This window comes from Anopheles nili, chromosome 3 (assembly GCF_943737925.1).
Source record: "Anopheles nili chromosome 3, idAnoNiliSN_F5_01, whole genome shotgun sequence".
Classification (NCBI taxonomy): Eukaryota; Metazoa; Arthropoda; class Insecta; order Diptera; family Culicidae; genus Anopheles; species Anopheles nili.
The window spans coordinates 54848766-54863163 of NC_071292.1; the positions used below are offsets into that span (position 1 = coordinate 54848766).

The following is a 14398-nucleotide window of genomic DNA, read 5'->3' on the forward strand; positions in this document are numbered from 1 at the left end:
AAATTGCTAAATAATACAGCACTTCTAGTTTTCTTTCGGAGCGTTTTCCAGAACGTCAACTAAAGCTTTGAGACATACTTATACGATATCAATCTATTTCCTACGTCTGTGTGTGCACAACTCCAAAGTCAGAAGAAAAAAGCTGTTGAATGAGAGTGGCTCAAAAGTACAGGTATTGAAGAAAATGTCCGATTGAAGGAAACTTATGACGCCCGCATCCAACTGTTTCTAATGCTGATAATCATTTGAATGGCCTAAGTAAATTTACATTTCGAAAAGTCCATTTCGGGATGCTGTTCCATGAACCTGCCGGTAAAGGTAGAACATGTGTTAGTAGAGAAAGCACATCTGTGATGTACAGGGTAAATTACTTCTTTAGAACATCCTGTTTTTTCTGCTCATCGCTCGTCGGCAGTCCCATTTCTTTTTGCCGCTGGTCATACATCATCTTTTCTACCATGCTTCGTGTCGACCCATCCAGATCGGACAGCTTTGACGATTCGGGGTTGATTTTACGAGTATTAATGGGCTGGTCAGTCGTGACTAACCGATCCCACCAATTCATTTGATTAATTTTTTCGAACGTTACCACGACTACGTTCTTCTCCAGATGCCATAGAGAATCTTCGATTTTGATTTCACCACATAACTCTCCATCGATGACAGGAGTGTGACCCTTAAGACCCACTTTGAGCGATTTGCGTTGTATATTCACGACAACGTCTTTCGCTTTCATGGTAAACTTTACATCAAAAGGTATGCGTAACTGAGGACGGAAGTTAAATGCGCAAGGAATTCATATTGTGGGTGCTCCGCATTATGATTTAGTTATGCAGACTGTCAGGTATAATAAATGACCACTAACCTCAATTTCCTGAAGCGTTTGTGTCCAGTTGTAGCTTTCTAGATCGCACCCATTGCCATGATTTGGCTTAAGCTTACCTTCATCGCCTGGTTCCACATCTTCTGTATCACTTCCTTCCTTACCCTCATTCACTTCCTCCGAAGCAGCTTTTTTTGCTGGAGGTTCACTTTCCTGTTGTCTGAAAGAAAAAAACATAGTGAGTCATATTTGGTAATTCGAGAAACACCATGGCAACCGAAATTCCCAACTAAATGCTAACATACTTTTTCGCGTCGAGCTCTTTCTGTAGCTGTTCCGCTTCTTCGTCGGTCAGCTCGGTGATTGATGCGGATTTACTTTGTTCCTCCTCTTCTCGTTTTTTGCGTAGCACTTCCTGTCGTCGTTTTTCTTCAGCCTCGCGCTCCTGGCGCTTCTTCCGGGCCACTTCCTGAGCTTTATTTGCTTCATCACGAAAAATTTTCAACACTAGCTTTTCCCATCCGCCTTCTTCGCCACCAACAAAGAAATCAGTCTTTCTGTTGAGAAAACCAGCGAATGTGGCCAGCATCTGTAATGAAACAAGCAATCCGTTCACAGACGTTAGTTAGGTTAGGTTAGAACTCGAAAATGCGCCTCATGAACATGCCTCTGGTACACCTCCGGGATGCTGTTCCGCCATTGCGAACAACACAGAATCGAACTTTGCTTCAGCTTGCGACATTTTTGCAACACACGATTATTCTAAATTGCGTATTTAGAGCAAAAATGACTCGCGAAACACGCACTACACCGTTTTAGACAGCAATGACTTCGGCGGCAAACAAAAACTGACATCATGTGCGGCAAATTTGTTTTGATTTGCACCGCGACAACCGTAACGTCAAGCGACGGGTGTATTTTTCTTTCATCGCACTTGAACAGCCGCTTGGATGACAATATTTAAAATAATATTAACGTGGTAATATTTTCACATTTACATTTATGCTAAACATTTTCATTGAGCCTTTTTAGGTAGTAACATTATTAAAACGAATATATTTTTTAAATTTATAAATAAACATGGATAATAACATACGAGAAAATTTCAAATAACGTACGAAAGGATTCTAGTTATGGAAGATTCTTTCTAGTTTTTCATTCAAATCTATCCAATCTAATTGTTCCGACTTCATCAAATTCGAGTCATGTTGCTGATAACTGTACTATCTTATCACAAACATGTTTAATTGACTGTTTATGCTTCAGCGCTCTACCATGAGCAAATCGTCCCCACTGTGGTTACTAAACATTTAGGCTCATTGCAGCCCTTCCATCTTGTTTACTCAAGGTAAAGATTACACAGAGTGCCAGTTAACACCCCATTCACAGGAGCATTGCACGGTAATACAGAAAGATTATTTTTACGACGTGAACAATGACGGATCGATTTTCCTGCCCCAGAACGATTCCATACCACCCTTAGTAGAAATGCACTGTCAACAGCAAGTTTTCAATATTTACTTACCAATATTGAATGCTTCTGTACATAATGCACTGCCGTCAACTTTACATTAATTGAAAATCGTCTACTTGTAGCAAACGCAACAAATTATGGCACATACAATCGCCATGTTTTCTAATTTCGATAACCAACGTATAAAAAATAAGATAGTCATATGGAAACATATATTTTTGTACTATAAATCATTTATCCTTTTTCTAGCTCATAGTAAGATCGTTAGCATATCAATACTAGAAAATGGTTAACCTAGAATGCAACTATTCGATAGCTTTTTTTCGAATCGAAAAAATAATCATCAATACTGATGCCCAATATCCGTTAACTGGTTGCTGATCGCAAGGACGAAGAAAAACAACAAAGAATCGGATACCGATGATTATGATTGTGATGAAATTTATGGGCTATTCCTTCCATCACCCAACCGAGCACCCAACGCTTTTCCTTTGATTGATATACGTGTTCGGATTGTCACCCGAGGGAGATATGGTTTAGTTTAGTCCTGGTGCGCACCGTGGACCCTCCCTAAACCAACTCTCTCTTTCGCGCAGGATGATTAGCGGTCCTTTCAGGGGAGGAGGGCCATCGCGTTTTTTTCCAATACTCAACCCGTCCAGGAGACGCGGTCGGGAAAACTAACATAATTTTTTTAGCATTACCGTGCCGTCGACTCTTGCACCGAAGTTTTTTGTTGTCCTTGCTTTGTTGTACTTGAGCGATTTTATGCCTATGCAGCGGGTTAACGTATTTTATTTTATGACATCATTTTTTTTTCTTTCAATGTAACCCTCTCCATTGAGGTACTGTCTTTTGAGGATCGGATGCGGAAAAGGGAAAATGATAGTATGCAGGAAGGTCACACTGCAACCGAGCACGTAAACTTGGCCCACTCACTACTCTGCGAAACAGTGAGATTCGTTTTCGAAGCATTTTTTTTACTAGTGAACTAGGAACCGACCAGTGAAGAGAACAAAACGAGAGCAAACAAGGAAACATTGTTCGAAACCTGGAACAGTCCGGAAAAGGGGTTGCGAAACGGTTCGAAGGGAGCGCTCGAGATGCATTTGTTTAACTTTTGATAGAGTAGCAGTGTCGAATAGGAAGGAGAAACCCGCCAAAGCGAGATGTACGACTACGGTGACACACGGGTAAAGGGGGTTGGATGGTTTTAAACATTTTGCAGCGTTTGAGGTCAGGAGGTGCTTTGGAAAGGGGAAATAAAATCCCGATCCTCTAGCAAGGAGAAAGTCAGCCGGGAATTGGTTGCGCTTGTTGGGATGCTTTTGAAACACGTGTACTTTTGGTTCAACGGCGATTAGGTCGGCATAAAAGTATAGTCGTTGTAATTTCAAAAAGGACCACCGCTTATCCTCCCGAGAAGGTGTTACTTCTTGAAGCACTAGCGCCTCAAGGGCAAGGCATTCATTTATAAATAAAACTTATCTATTTAAAAATGAGTAGTACAGATTGAAAATTTTCTTTAAAAAAAATAAGTGATTATTCAAACAAAAAATTCATTGAACATTTGCAACAGCCTAACGTAACTGCAGTTTCTCCCTTCGTCAAGGACTTTATGCACCCGAACAAAACAGGATCCGCCGGAAGGGGTGCAAAAAGGGGTTGATCATTCACTCCTCCTGCTCGCGTGCCCGTGTTTGCGGATGGCTCTTCCATCAAAAGGACGACCAAAGTGTAACATTTATTTTGATACTTTTTCGTGTCAGACGCGGAAAAGGAAAAAAAACACCCTCCTTCTACACGTGGCACGCGGAGGCACGCTTCAGCGAGCAGGAAGTGAAGGATTAGCCCGGGAATGTATTCATTACCCTGGTGCGCGATTTGCACGCGGTGGTTTAACCGGGCGACAGGATTAAGGCTTGTAATTAGAATTTTATTCACATTTTACAGCGTACCGAGGCCGGGAAAGCCAAAGCAAGATCAACAATGAAACTCACCGGCTTGGATCGCTAATACGACAAGCCGATGTGGTGGAACGGATTTTCATGCAAACAGGACAAACCCTTCAGGTTTGGATTCCCATTTTTTTAAAGATTGACAGCCCATAACGGATGGTGGTGTTGTTTAGGGTACGGCTTATGAGGAATAATCTTCTCAATGTTGTTAAATATATGTTATTTTAAAGCATTTACGAGCGCACATGAAGAGTAGCTGGTTTTGATAATGAAGATTTTGGTGCCCTAAATTGACCTGCTCTACTTGTTACATTCGCAGGTAAAAGGTATACAACATTTATCCCTTCCCAACAATTTGGTGAGCGATATGCAAGATGCACTCAATCACATTGCCAATATTAGCAGTGATCATATCAATTCAATTACATTCGATATATTCTTTCTCTCCTCAACACACCTCTCCCTCGAGGTTCGCATCTTGTATTCAAATCTTTCGTTACTTTTCCCTACGATGTGTCGCATAGATTTGTCCCCCACCTTGGTTGCGGGTGCAATATCTCTTCCGTAAACAGTCGTAGGCTTATCATTTAATTTCACAATCATAAAACCGAATGCAATAATTGTTATGCATCAACGCCTTCGCTTCTTCCCTCGGTCCGTTCCGACCTAACTCGGTCACCCTAGTCGCGGATTTACCATTACCGAACCCAACGAAATATGATGGTGGCGGTTAGGCGTGTTTAATTAAATTTTGCCCTTTGCAGCTCTCGGTTGCAACGTTGAACGGAATTCGGTGCCCTCTAACACCAACGAGGAAGATAGCAATGAAAAGTAACCTCTCCAAAGTCAGCAAGGTTCATTACTGAACCGATTGTTATTCAAATTTTTCCCTCGATGCACATCAATCCGACCGAGGACGAGAGCACATTAAACCATCATCGCCACCGAATGCAGCGAACGGGCGACGTCTGGTGGGACAAATGGAAACGTGCGTTTTCATTTGTTTTATGTCCACCCGAAGATTTGCAGCAATCGTTTTGCATTTTTTTTTTGATCAACCGATTCTAAAATCAAAAAGAGCACCCGCGACTGAGCATGGCTTTCGGGGCAGGGCAACAAAAAAATGTAATGATAAGAAAAAGCCCATCCCCCATCGCTCGGGCGACCGGTGGGCATTTTATGCAGCAGCAAAAACACCAAACGCCCGACGCGTCTATGAAACCCGAATCGTTTGCATAAATTAAATTTTTCATGTTTATTTGCGTCTGACAAAACAACGCATAATTTATGGGCCAGCTACCGTTTTGCGGTGCATTCTCTCGGGAGTCCAAACAGGACCGCCGCCGGCAGGGGAACTGCTCTCGTCCTGCCGGGCGAAGCGGCAACGGAGAGAGAGAAAAAAAAGAACGTAAAATCGAGAAGGATAACAGCAAGGTATCTAACGGTCCGTGACGGCATCGAAAGGATGGTGCCTTGGGGAGGGCCTCGTTCGCAGGGATGAGCCTTCGTCCTTGCGCAGAGGGGAAACTGTGCCAGCGCCCCGGCGAAGACCCGATGCACGGGTATACATATTATGCAAATTAATTTTCATCAACGAGCCCCCAAACACATTACACGAGAGGCTCTAGATTTGTTACACACGATTCGTTAGAGCGCCAGACCGATTCGGTTTGGTCGGTCGGTTTGGGCGCTGCTTTCCACGGGCCGGCATCATTAGCTGGGTCGGGAAAAAGCCAGAACGAATGGCATTAAACAACGGACAAAAGAAGTGAACGTGATTCTGTGGCCAACCACTTGAGCCGGCAAGTGGGATTTAAATGTCACCACCGTTTGCTTCCCGATCGAAAGCGGGTCATAAAAATGGCGGTTTTATCGAGGTGGGTGTGCAATTTTCGTTTATTTAAAAACCTGTTTGAAATTATGCTTGCCATCAGCGCGGAATGGCCGCACAATTTCTCTTGACGCGCATCAAACGTGCGTTAATTTTCTCACTTTACACCAAGCTGCCGACATTTTTCCTCACCTCGTGGCACAGAAGCATGGCACGCGATCATTTGCCCTGTTTGTTCACGTTCTGTTTGCCCTGGTCGATGGTACACACTAGCACATATGTTCTGCTGGGGGCTACGGGGTCACTTTCAGCTCCCGAAGCAGCACAGGTGTCCACTTTTGCTTACATTGTGTTGACTTTGCCCAGGACGGCTGTCACGCTGAAGGGAGTTTATTAATTTGTTTTATTGGTGACGTACATGCAACTACTGGAGGGAAAAAGTACGCCCACAGCAACATGTTTGTTTTCACGTATCCATTCGTATCTTTTGATACGTTTCTCACAGCTAATGTAATTTGCCAACGGAACCTAGTACTCTATATTTTCTTACTATTTCTCTACCGAGTCGTGTAAGCCTTTCACAATGCTATCAGCAAAAACCCTTTCTTAATCATGCTTCGTTTTGCCATAAGCTTCCGGGGAAATCATCACGATTTAGGTTCCATTTTCCCGGTCGTTAACTCCTTGTGTATGCAAATGAGCTTCCGGAAGGCACCCGGAGCTCAACACGTACCCTTCAATCTGCAACAATAGTAATGAGCTGTTCCAAGACCTATCCCACTCAACCGAATGCACTCGGAAGGAGGGATCATCCTGCGGAAGGATAATTGTTTCCTTCCTTCCGCACTTGGGCCAACTGTCCTTTCTCGAAAATTTTCCTGACGCTGCACTTTCGGCTTCGGTTTTTCCTTCATTGTCACCTTTGTATTTTTTTGTTGTTGGTTGACGAACCAAACGTACCCATTTGTTGAGCTGGGTTTCGTTCCCCCGGTTTTTCTCTCACCTTCGCTGTATTTTGCCTTGGCCACGTGCAAGCGGTCTCTGGCTCGTGTGCTCCCTAGCGAAGCATCGCAGAAATAGACTGTACTTCTGCACCACGAAACCAATGGAGCAAGGGCTGCGACACACGTGTCCTCACTTAGTTAGCGATAGGCAAAACGTGTTGTATTGTGTGTTTGTTTTGCTGGGCATTTGATACGTGAAGTTTGGTTTTGTTTGTTAAATTTCTCCTCCGGTACGACTTCGGTCAGCACTGGCGTTTATTTTATCACGCCTACGGATCGATCTGGCACAACGAACCCTCTCAGCAAAGGGTCAAATAAGGGGCAGTTGTTATCACAGCCCATGCCCGCCCCTGTAATCCACCAGAATCCTTCCATTGAAGCTAAGAAAGTTTTTCGTAGGTCATCCACTTGACGGAAGTCATAGTGTGGAGGGCTTCGAAAGGCTTAAGAGAATGTCCTGCCAGCACCAAGCTGCAGCTTAACGGATAATCCTTCGCAGAAACAGACGCTTCCCTCCAGACGAAGGGAAAAAAGACACTGCTCTCAATTGTGGCCATTGGAGATTGGTTGTCCTTGCTAAGGACGAGCACATGCATGCCATCCATCCATCGGGTGCGAATGAATGCGTGAAAATTGCAAGCTGCAACTCGTTTGCTAACCCATTCCGCCAAGCATCTGTCGAAGCCCGTTTCAACAATTTATCACCTTCAATTGCAACGCCCATTTTGGAAGCATCGAAAAAGGAGAAAAAAAACACGGTTACGCCGCCATCGACAATAAAATCAAATAAAATTTCGCCACGCATCCGGCCCGGATGCGTTTCGCAGTTCGCTAACAACGCGTTGAAGAAAGTGCGCGATAGCCCCGGAAAAAGGCTTCCATTTGCGCGCAGAAAATAAATAGAACCAGCCGGCATGAATTGATTTCGGCGCATGACATAAAAAAGGAAGCAGCACATGAAACATTCCGCGACGAATCAATCTCCATTTTTTCATGCACATGCCGAAGCGTGCCAAAAATCATGCGAACGAGATTCTTTATGAAAGGGTTTGGCTGGAGACGGCCGAGAAAACACAACCTCGAAATATGCTTCAGGCACTGTTGGAAGGTTATGAAAGGTTTTCCATCGCACGATGATCGATCAAAGGTGAAAATAGTGTCTTTTATTGAAAAAAAAACCTATCCTTTCAACTCTACCGACCTGCTGCACATGGACTACTTTTGTCACCGATCGGTTAGTCGGTTCCGGACAAATAGCAAACGATCGTTCCACATCGATCAACCTGAACAAGCCTTTCAAACCGATGGCGTTGCAAAAAAAGGTGGCGACGAACGGAACATAATAAAAGGACTCACGAAGGGGTTGCGAATACGGTACGGCATGAAATTGCACCGACCTACAGAAACCCAAGCCTTCACAGAGCTGCCGAAGATCAAACAATATTCATTGATCCGGCACCGCCTCCGTGTGATTCCGCTTCAAGGGTCGATGAATCCTTTTTTACTGCATTTATTCGCCCTTTTTTTTGGGTGTATGATTCATTGATTTCCACACTCATTTTCGCACAAGGGTATGGTTGTAAATTTAACGCTTATTTATAAGGACGAATGACATGTTAGCCATTGACTGTATGAAAATTTCGGTATAGCAGAGTGTTGCGTTAGGAAATGAAAGTTAACATATTTGTTGCGAATAGAAGATTTCTGTAGTATTTTATCTCTACTTTATTAGAAATGTTAGCTACTATACCTCGATTCAATGCACATCACATTCATCGCAAGCGTTACCATTATGCTTCTGTATCTCCCCTGATGCTGTTTTTTTTCACTTAGCACAAAAAACATTGGACAAAATAAACTCCTAGTCTTTATCGAATCATTTGTCACCCACGGTGGTGACCGGGAATCGCTTATCCTGCGCCATTAAAATTCGATAACCACCACCGGTGGGCCCTGGTCGAATTCATTCAATATCCGTATGCAGCACCCGAAAGCACTTCCTTCCAGATAAATCTTCACAGATTAGCAGTAGCATTAGCGAACCGCCTTTGAAAAGTGGGCTCGAACTAACCCATCATTACTCCACCCGATGGATGGCGCACTGTTCAGGACACCCGTTGCTAGTTGAGTTCCTACGTAAAAAAAACCTCTCTACTGCTCCTTGAGACGGTAGCGAACCCCGGGCGGGCGGGCTCCTCACCAACACCCGCATTCTTGGCAAATTTGTCCCATTAAAGGCAGGTCCTTGGAACGGAGGCCGGAAAAGCGGACCCATGCCCAACGATCGTGATTAGCATTCGAAAGAACGGCAGCGCCCAGCTCGCACGGCGGCACATCAAAACAACATTTTCCTCGCCACCCAATTGGTGGAAATTGGATTGTTGCCCGTCGCGCGATGCGAAGGAGGGTGCCTTTCGGGAGGGATTTTCCCTGCGCGCTGCGTAAAAGAAACCCCAGACACCGGTTGCCACTGTACACGTGTGGTCGCGTCGTTAGTTGTTGTGATTTGACGTTATCCTTACGAACTCACCGCCATCTTTGATGCATGTTTGGGTGGCTAGATTTTGACATAAAAATTAACTACGGTTTCGCTGAAAAGAACTAATCAAGTTCAGATTTGTGTTCTTGAACTCCTCGTTTTAGATCGATTTGGTGTATTTTTTTTCTGCAAAACATGCGCACCTAACTGTAACTTCTTACTCCTTCCATTGTAGGACGCCGCAACAACCCACCGTACCGGACCAGCCAAACAACCAGCACCCGGCTCGCCGGTACTGACCTGTGCTAGCGTCCATGTCACCAGGAACAATCGAACGCTTCGGGAACAAGTGAAACGAGGGTTTGGCAGCCGCCGGTACGATTTTCCATCCCCTACGCAGGGCGCGGAGGCAAGAAAAAAAAGGCAGCAACCCGAACCGGCAACGCTCGCGCGTCCTAACGAGTGGTTCCGTTAGCCGAAGGGTGCGTGGCACCAGGGTGCATGAGCAGGACGAACTCACGTCCTCGCGCAAACGCCAGAGGGGGTTGTAAAAGGATCAGGGGGAAAAACAAACGCCGGCCGCTCGTAGGACGCCCCGGAAGCACGCTACGGCTCGTGCTACGGAGCAGAAAGGGATGAAACGAGCGCAAACATTTCCACCGAAGGGCTGCGGCGGAAACGGGCGAGAGTGAGACCGATCCTTGGCCGCCCGCAGGGGTTGAACGTTATAAAACTTTTCCACCCTGCCAGTCGGGCGCGTATTTGGTGTTCGCAGCCGGTAGAGAACGGAACGTGTGTGTGTTATATTATTTTTCCACGGCACAGCAGCCCATGACTTCTAGCGCGCTACTTCTGCTGCTGCTGCTGCCGTTGCCACGCGACGGTGCCCAGGCTATTTAGGTTAAGCGAGCGTGTCCTTGCGAATCTTTTCGGTGGTTGAATGCGCGTGTGCGCGGAAGTGTATATGTGTACGTGCGCATAAACCCGTTATCAGTGGCTTTACCCGCGATCCCGTTATCAGCGGGTGTTCTGTTAGGAACCGCGCCGTGCAGCATGTCCTCGTACTGCGGGTTCGATGATCGTTCGTTCGAAGACTTCGACGACTACACGTCGGAGGACAGTGGGTTCGAGAAGAGCTATGAATCATACGCCGGTGACGTTACGTTCGCCGGTTGTGTGCAAGGAGCAAGAAAGCTAAACTTTGAGCATGTGACTCCCGCGGCACAGGTAGCTCCACATGGCGTAGGTGGAGTCCCTGCACCGTTGGATCTTCTGCTCGACGAAACCACCGAGGGTCCTCCATCACGGAAGCGTGGCCGTCAGTCGCTCAAGGATAAGACGGGGCCCGCTCCGGACAAGCAAAGGACCGACGGGACCTTCTGTCCGAGTCTTGGTGTTCAAACGTCTACGCCGGTCAAGCCGGATGGTGGTGAGCAGAAACCAAAGCGCAAGTACGCGATGGGCAAAAGTCGCATCACGCGAAACCGCAGCCCTACGCAGGTGATGCGTATTAAGCGTGTCCGGCGGTTAAAAGCGAACGATCGCGAACGGAACCGGATGCACACGCTTAACGAGGCGCTCGAGAAGCTGAGGCTCACGCTTCCAACCTTCCCCGAGGACACGAAGCTAACCAAGATCGAGACGTTGCGGTTCGCGTACAATTACATCTTCTCGCTGGTGCAACTGCTCGACCTGGACGGCTCGATCCAGCTCGATCTCGAGAAGCTGCAGAGCCTTACGCTGAGCGGCGAGCGCATCAACAAGGAGCTTTTCGATGCTATGTTCATCAACCCACCGCCACCGGGACATCACTGGGGCATGGGAGCTCCATTCTCGGCGGGAGATTTCTACAGCAGCATGCAGCAGTACGGAGCCGTCTCAAGTGGTCCTTCGAGCACGACTGGAGACGGTGTGTTCCCGGGTTCTACTCCTGGCGAACAGTTTTCCAAGCAAAACTATCACCTATTTCGTGGTGCCTTCGATGCGGCCTTCAATGCGCGGCCTTCGTCGACCGTGAACCAACCGACATATCCTGCCGAGTATCCTCACCAGCACAACGCCACCCAACCGATGCAAAATTGTCGGCCACAGGTGGGACATGTAGTGCAGCATCCGCATAACACCGGCTCGAGGCAGTCGAGCGCGATGGCGATGGCAGGAGTTGCTGGCAACGTGCACTACTACCCTTCAGCGAACGGATCTGGGGGTGAATTTTTGAGACATGCTCCTCCGATGACATCAGCTCCAGCTTGTCCGGAATCGGCTGGTCAGCGACGGCACTCGCCTCCGGACAACAACGCCCAAACGATGCATTATAACAGCAGCTTCTACAACCAAACGCCACCGTGGCGTGATGGAAATGGTGACGGTACGTACTCCGGACTCGATTCGGGCATGTTCGATGAGTTTGGGGCAGCGACCGTGGCATAAGGACAAACTCCAAGACAAACCGCCTAGTGCTAAGCGAAAGTTCAAACAGGTGATACAAGAAGCGTTTAAGAAGCAATTCTAGAGGTACAATAACTGTAGGTTTAAGCTCCAAATCACGTTGTTCTCGGAGATAGCATCGCGGGTGCTGCGTTAAACTCACGTCAGTGTTGACGAGGACATAGCATTAGCGATCTTATCAAGGTAGTTATCTGATGCTGTATGTATTGTCTGTTTTGTCATTTGCTCCTTTACAACCATGCTGAAATGAATGTTTATAAATAAGATCATGCAATAGGATGATCTTTTTTATAGTTTTCTTGAGTTAACGTTCATATTTGTTCAGAGTTTTATGTTTCTTGTGTATTACTATCTTTTTTCAAATACGTTTAAGTTTCTTCCTTATACAACTTGTTTTTTGCCATTTTTGTTCTCGAATATCTATTCACACACGATTATTCATTCCTTGCAGTATGGTTGTTCTTTGCTATAGAGATAAACAGAAAGTGCTTTCACTTATGCGTAGTGCAATTATCTTGTTCTACTTCAAATACTGTCCCCAAATCCCAAAGGATATGGTGCAGCCTAGACGTTGAAGTAGCTCGATTTGATTACCAGCAATGAGGAATGTTTTATCATGTAACGATGGTCTGATTTAACTAGTCAAGTGTTTTGCAGCAAGTTCATGCATATGTACAAACCGTAACAGAACTTAGAAGCGTTGATTTTTCTCGTGAAAGTTGAAGTGCAACCGATAACTTTCCCCAGGAAAATCGATGAAATAGAATCAAATCGCATGATGCAGGGTTCCGCGCATCCTTGCATCAACCGATTGTGCTATTTCGAGGATCCTTCTGTAACATTGCCTTTACGAAATACAAAGCATTTACATTCGACGGTTAGGAGGTATAGCAATTAAGTGCTCTTCGACACATCAGGGCCTCATGAGAATTTTATCCATATACACCACGTAGGCAAGGCATTTTTAACACGTTTTTAGCGCCAATAGCAATCGAGAAAGAGCGGAGCCAGCGGAGATGAAAGAAATGATTCAAATCCAAATAAAAATAAAAACACCGGTGAACACCAACTGTAGAAAATTGGCGTGCATTGCATGAACTACGACCCCGCTGATGACCTTATTAGCAGTTTTTGCCCAATTTTCAGCGATTTTCAGCGAATAAATCGGAGTCCTCTAATCGGCGCCTCGAATCGCAATGTCACGCGATTCGGTTCGGCGCATTAGATGACCAGCCGAAAATGGCCGGTTTACGGAGGCCCCCGGATTCGAACCCCTCCCCCTTGACACGCACAACAAACACGAAACCCACAACGTCCAAACACAATGACGTGGAAACGGGAGATGAATGGATGAAATCAGAAATTCATGACGATCGTCAGGCGACGCTTGTCGATGGGTTGACGTTGAGCTGCGTTGACGTTAGCCGTTTATGGGAAGGACACGCTTGCACAAAGCAACCCGGGCTGGCTCTTGTACGGGCTGTCACGGGGAGGCACGCCAGTGACGACTAGCCGGGTCTAGGGGTCCCTTTAAATCTGAACGGACCTGTCCGGATCGGAGCCGATTGCCAATGTGCGGTGTGCGCACAAACTCAAATTCATCACAATTACCCGAAGCAAACAAACAGCACAAAACGTCACGCGAACCCGGCCCCGGAGGGTCCCTTTAAATCAACGGCGCACGCGCGTTCAGTTGTTTCAAAGGCTATACGTACGAAAAAAGGATACCGAACAGCCGCGGCGATATCCTGCGACGAAGGCTAGAACGTGAAGCTGACGGTGGTGGCTGCATCCAACGCACCACCATTCATTCTTGGCACGAGGTCCTTTTTGGTGTGCCCTCCACCCGTAAGCCACTCTCCGGCATCCCGTGCGCTCCCGTCGAGCGGCCGAATTATGCGAATAATCCGCCGTTCAACACCTCAGGGGTTCCTCCCTGGTTTGGCTGGCAGGGGCACACCGGTCCAGGATCTAACCGACGAATGCACGCTCGCACTCAGCCGAGGAGGGCTCGGAATTGAATTTCCTCCGCAGTATTATTTTTATAGCCATTGTTCCGAAACCGGTGGGTAGAGCATCCCTCGTCCTCGTTAGAGAGTGCTCATAAATCTCGCTCTGCCCTTTCACCTCCGGTCCTGCGTGCTGCGTGTGCGCGTACCGTCAAAGCTTCGTCGTCGTCCTGTGACAAACTGCTAAATGTGGCTGATTGATGATACGTTCTCCCTCTGCAAGCCACGAACTGCATCCTTCCGAGTGCGTGCTGGGTGGTGTTGGTTGAACTTTGCAAATATTCACCGAACGGGAATTCGGCAACCAAACCGAGCCGGATAAGCTATCGAAGTGTTGCTCGAGGAGTCGGAAAGACAAAACCATACCAAGAA

General features: G+C 46.6%; 2 protein-coding genes across 2 annotated transcripts; one reads left to right on the forward strand and one right to left on the reverse strand.

Moving 5' to 3' along the window:
- Window positions 1-11: 11 nt before the first annotated feature.
- On the reverse strand, window positions 12-1645 carry LOC128722591 (nuclear migration protein nudC). The gene is made up of 5 exons (XM_053816264.1): window positions 1491-1645; window positions 1129-1412; window positions 866-1043; window positions 372-766; window positions 12-306 (listed from the first exon to the last, which is right to left on the reverse strand). Exons 1-5 carry the CDS (start codon window positions 1563-1565, stop codon window positions 255-257), a joined length of 984 nt encoding a protein of 327 aa, XP_053672239.1. The 5' UTR covers window positions 1566-1645; the 3' UTR covers window positions 12-254.
- An 8977-nt stretch (window positions 1646-10622) lies between these two features.
- Window positions 10623-11999, forward strand: LOC128726592 (basic helix-loop-helix neural transcription factor TAP). The gene has a single exon (XM_053820405.1). The coding sequence runs from the start codon at window positions 10623-10625 to the stop codon at window positions 11997-11999; it is 1377 nt and encodes a 458-aa protein (XP_053676380.1).
- Window positions 12000-14398: the final 2399 nt, after the last annotated feature.

Bases quoted from the DNA above. Each gene is read 5' to 3' on its own strand.
- LOC128726592 (XM_053820405.1), top strand. From the start codon at position 10,623: ATGTCCTCGTACTGCGGGTTCGATGATCGTTCGTTCGAAGACTTCGAC.
- LOC128722591 (XM_053816264.1), bottom strand. From the start codon at position 1,565: ATGTCGCAAGCTGAAGCAAAGTTCGATTCTGTGTTGTTCGCAATGGCG. The intron at 1,044-1,128 runs GTATGTTAGCAT...TTTTTCTTTCAG, and splicing joins AAAGAGCTCGACGCGAAAAA to ACAACAGGAAAGTGAACCTC. The intron at 307-371 runs GTAATTTACCCT...CTTTACCGGCAG, and splicing joins AAACAGGATGTTCTAAAGAA to GTTCATGGAACAGCATCCCG.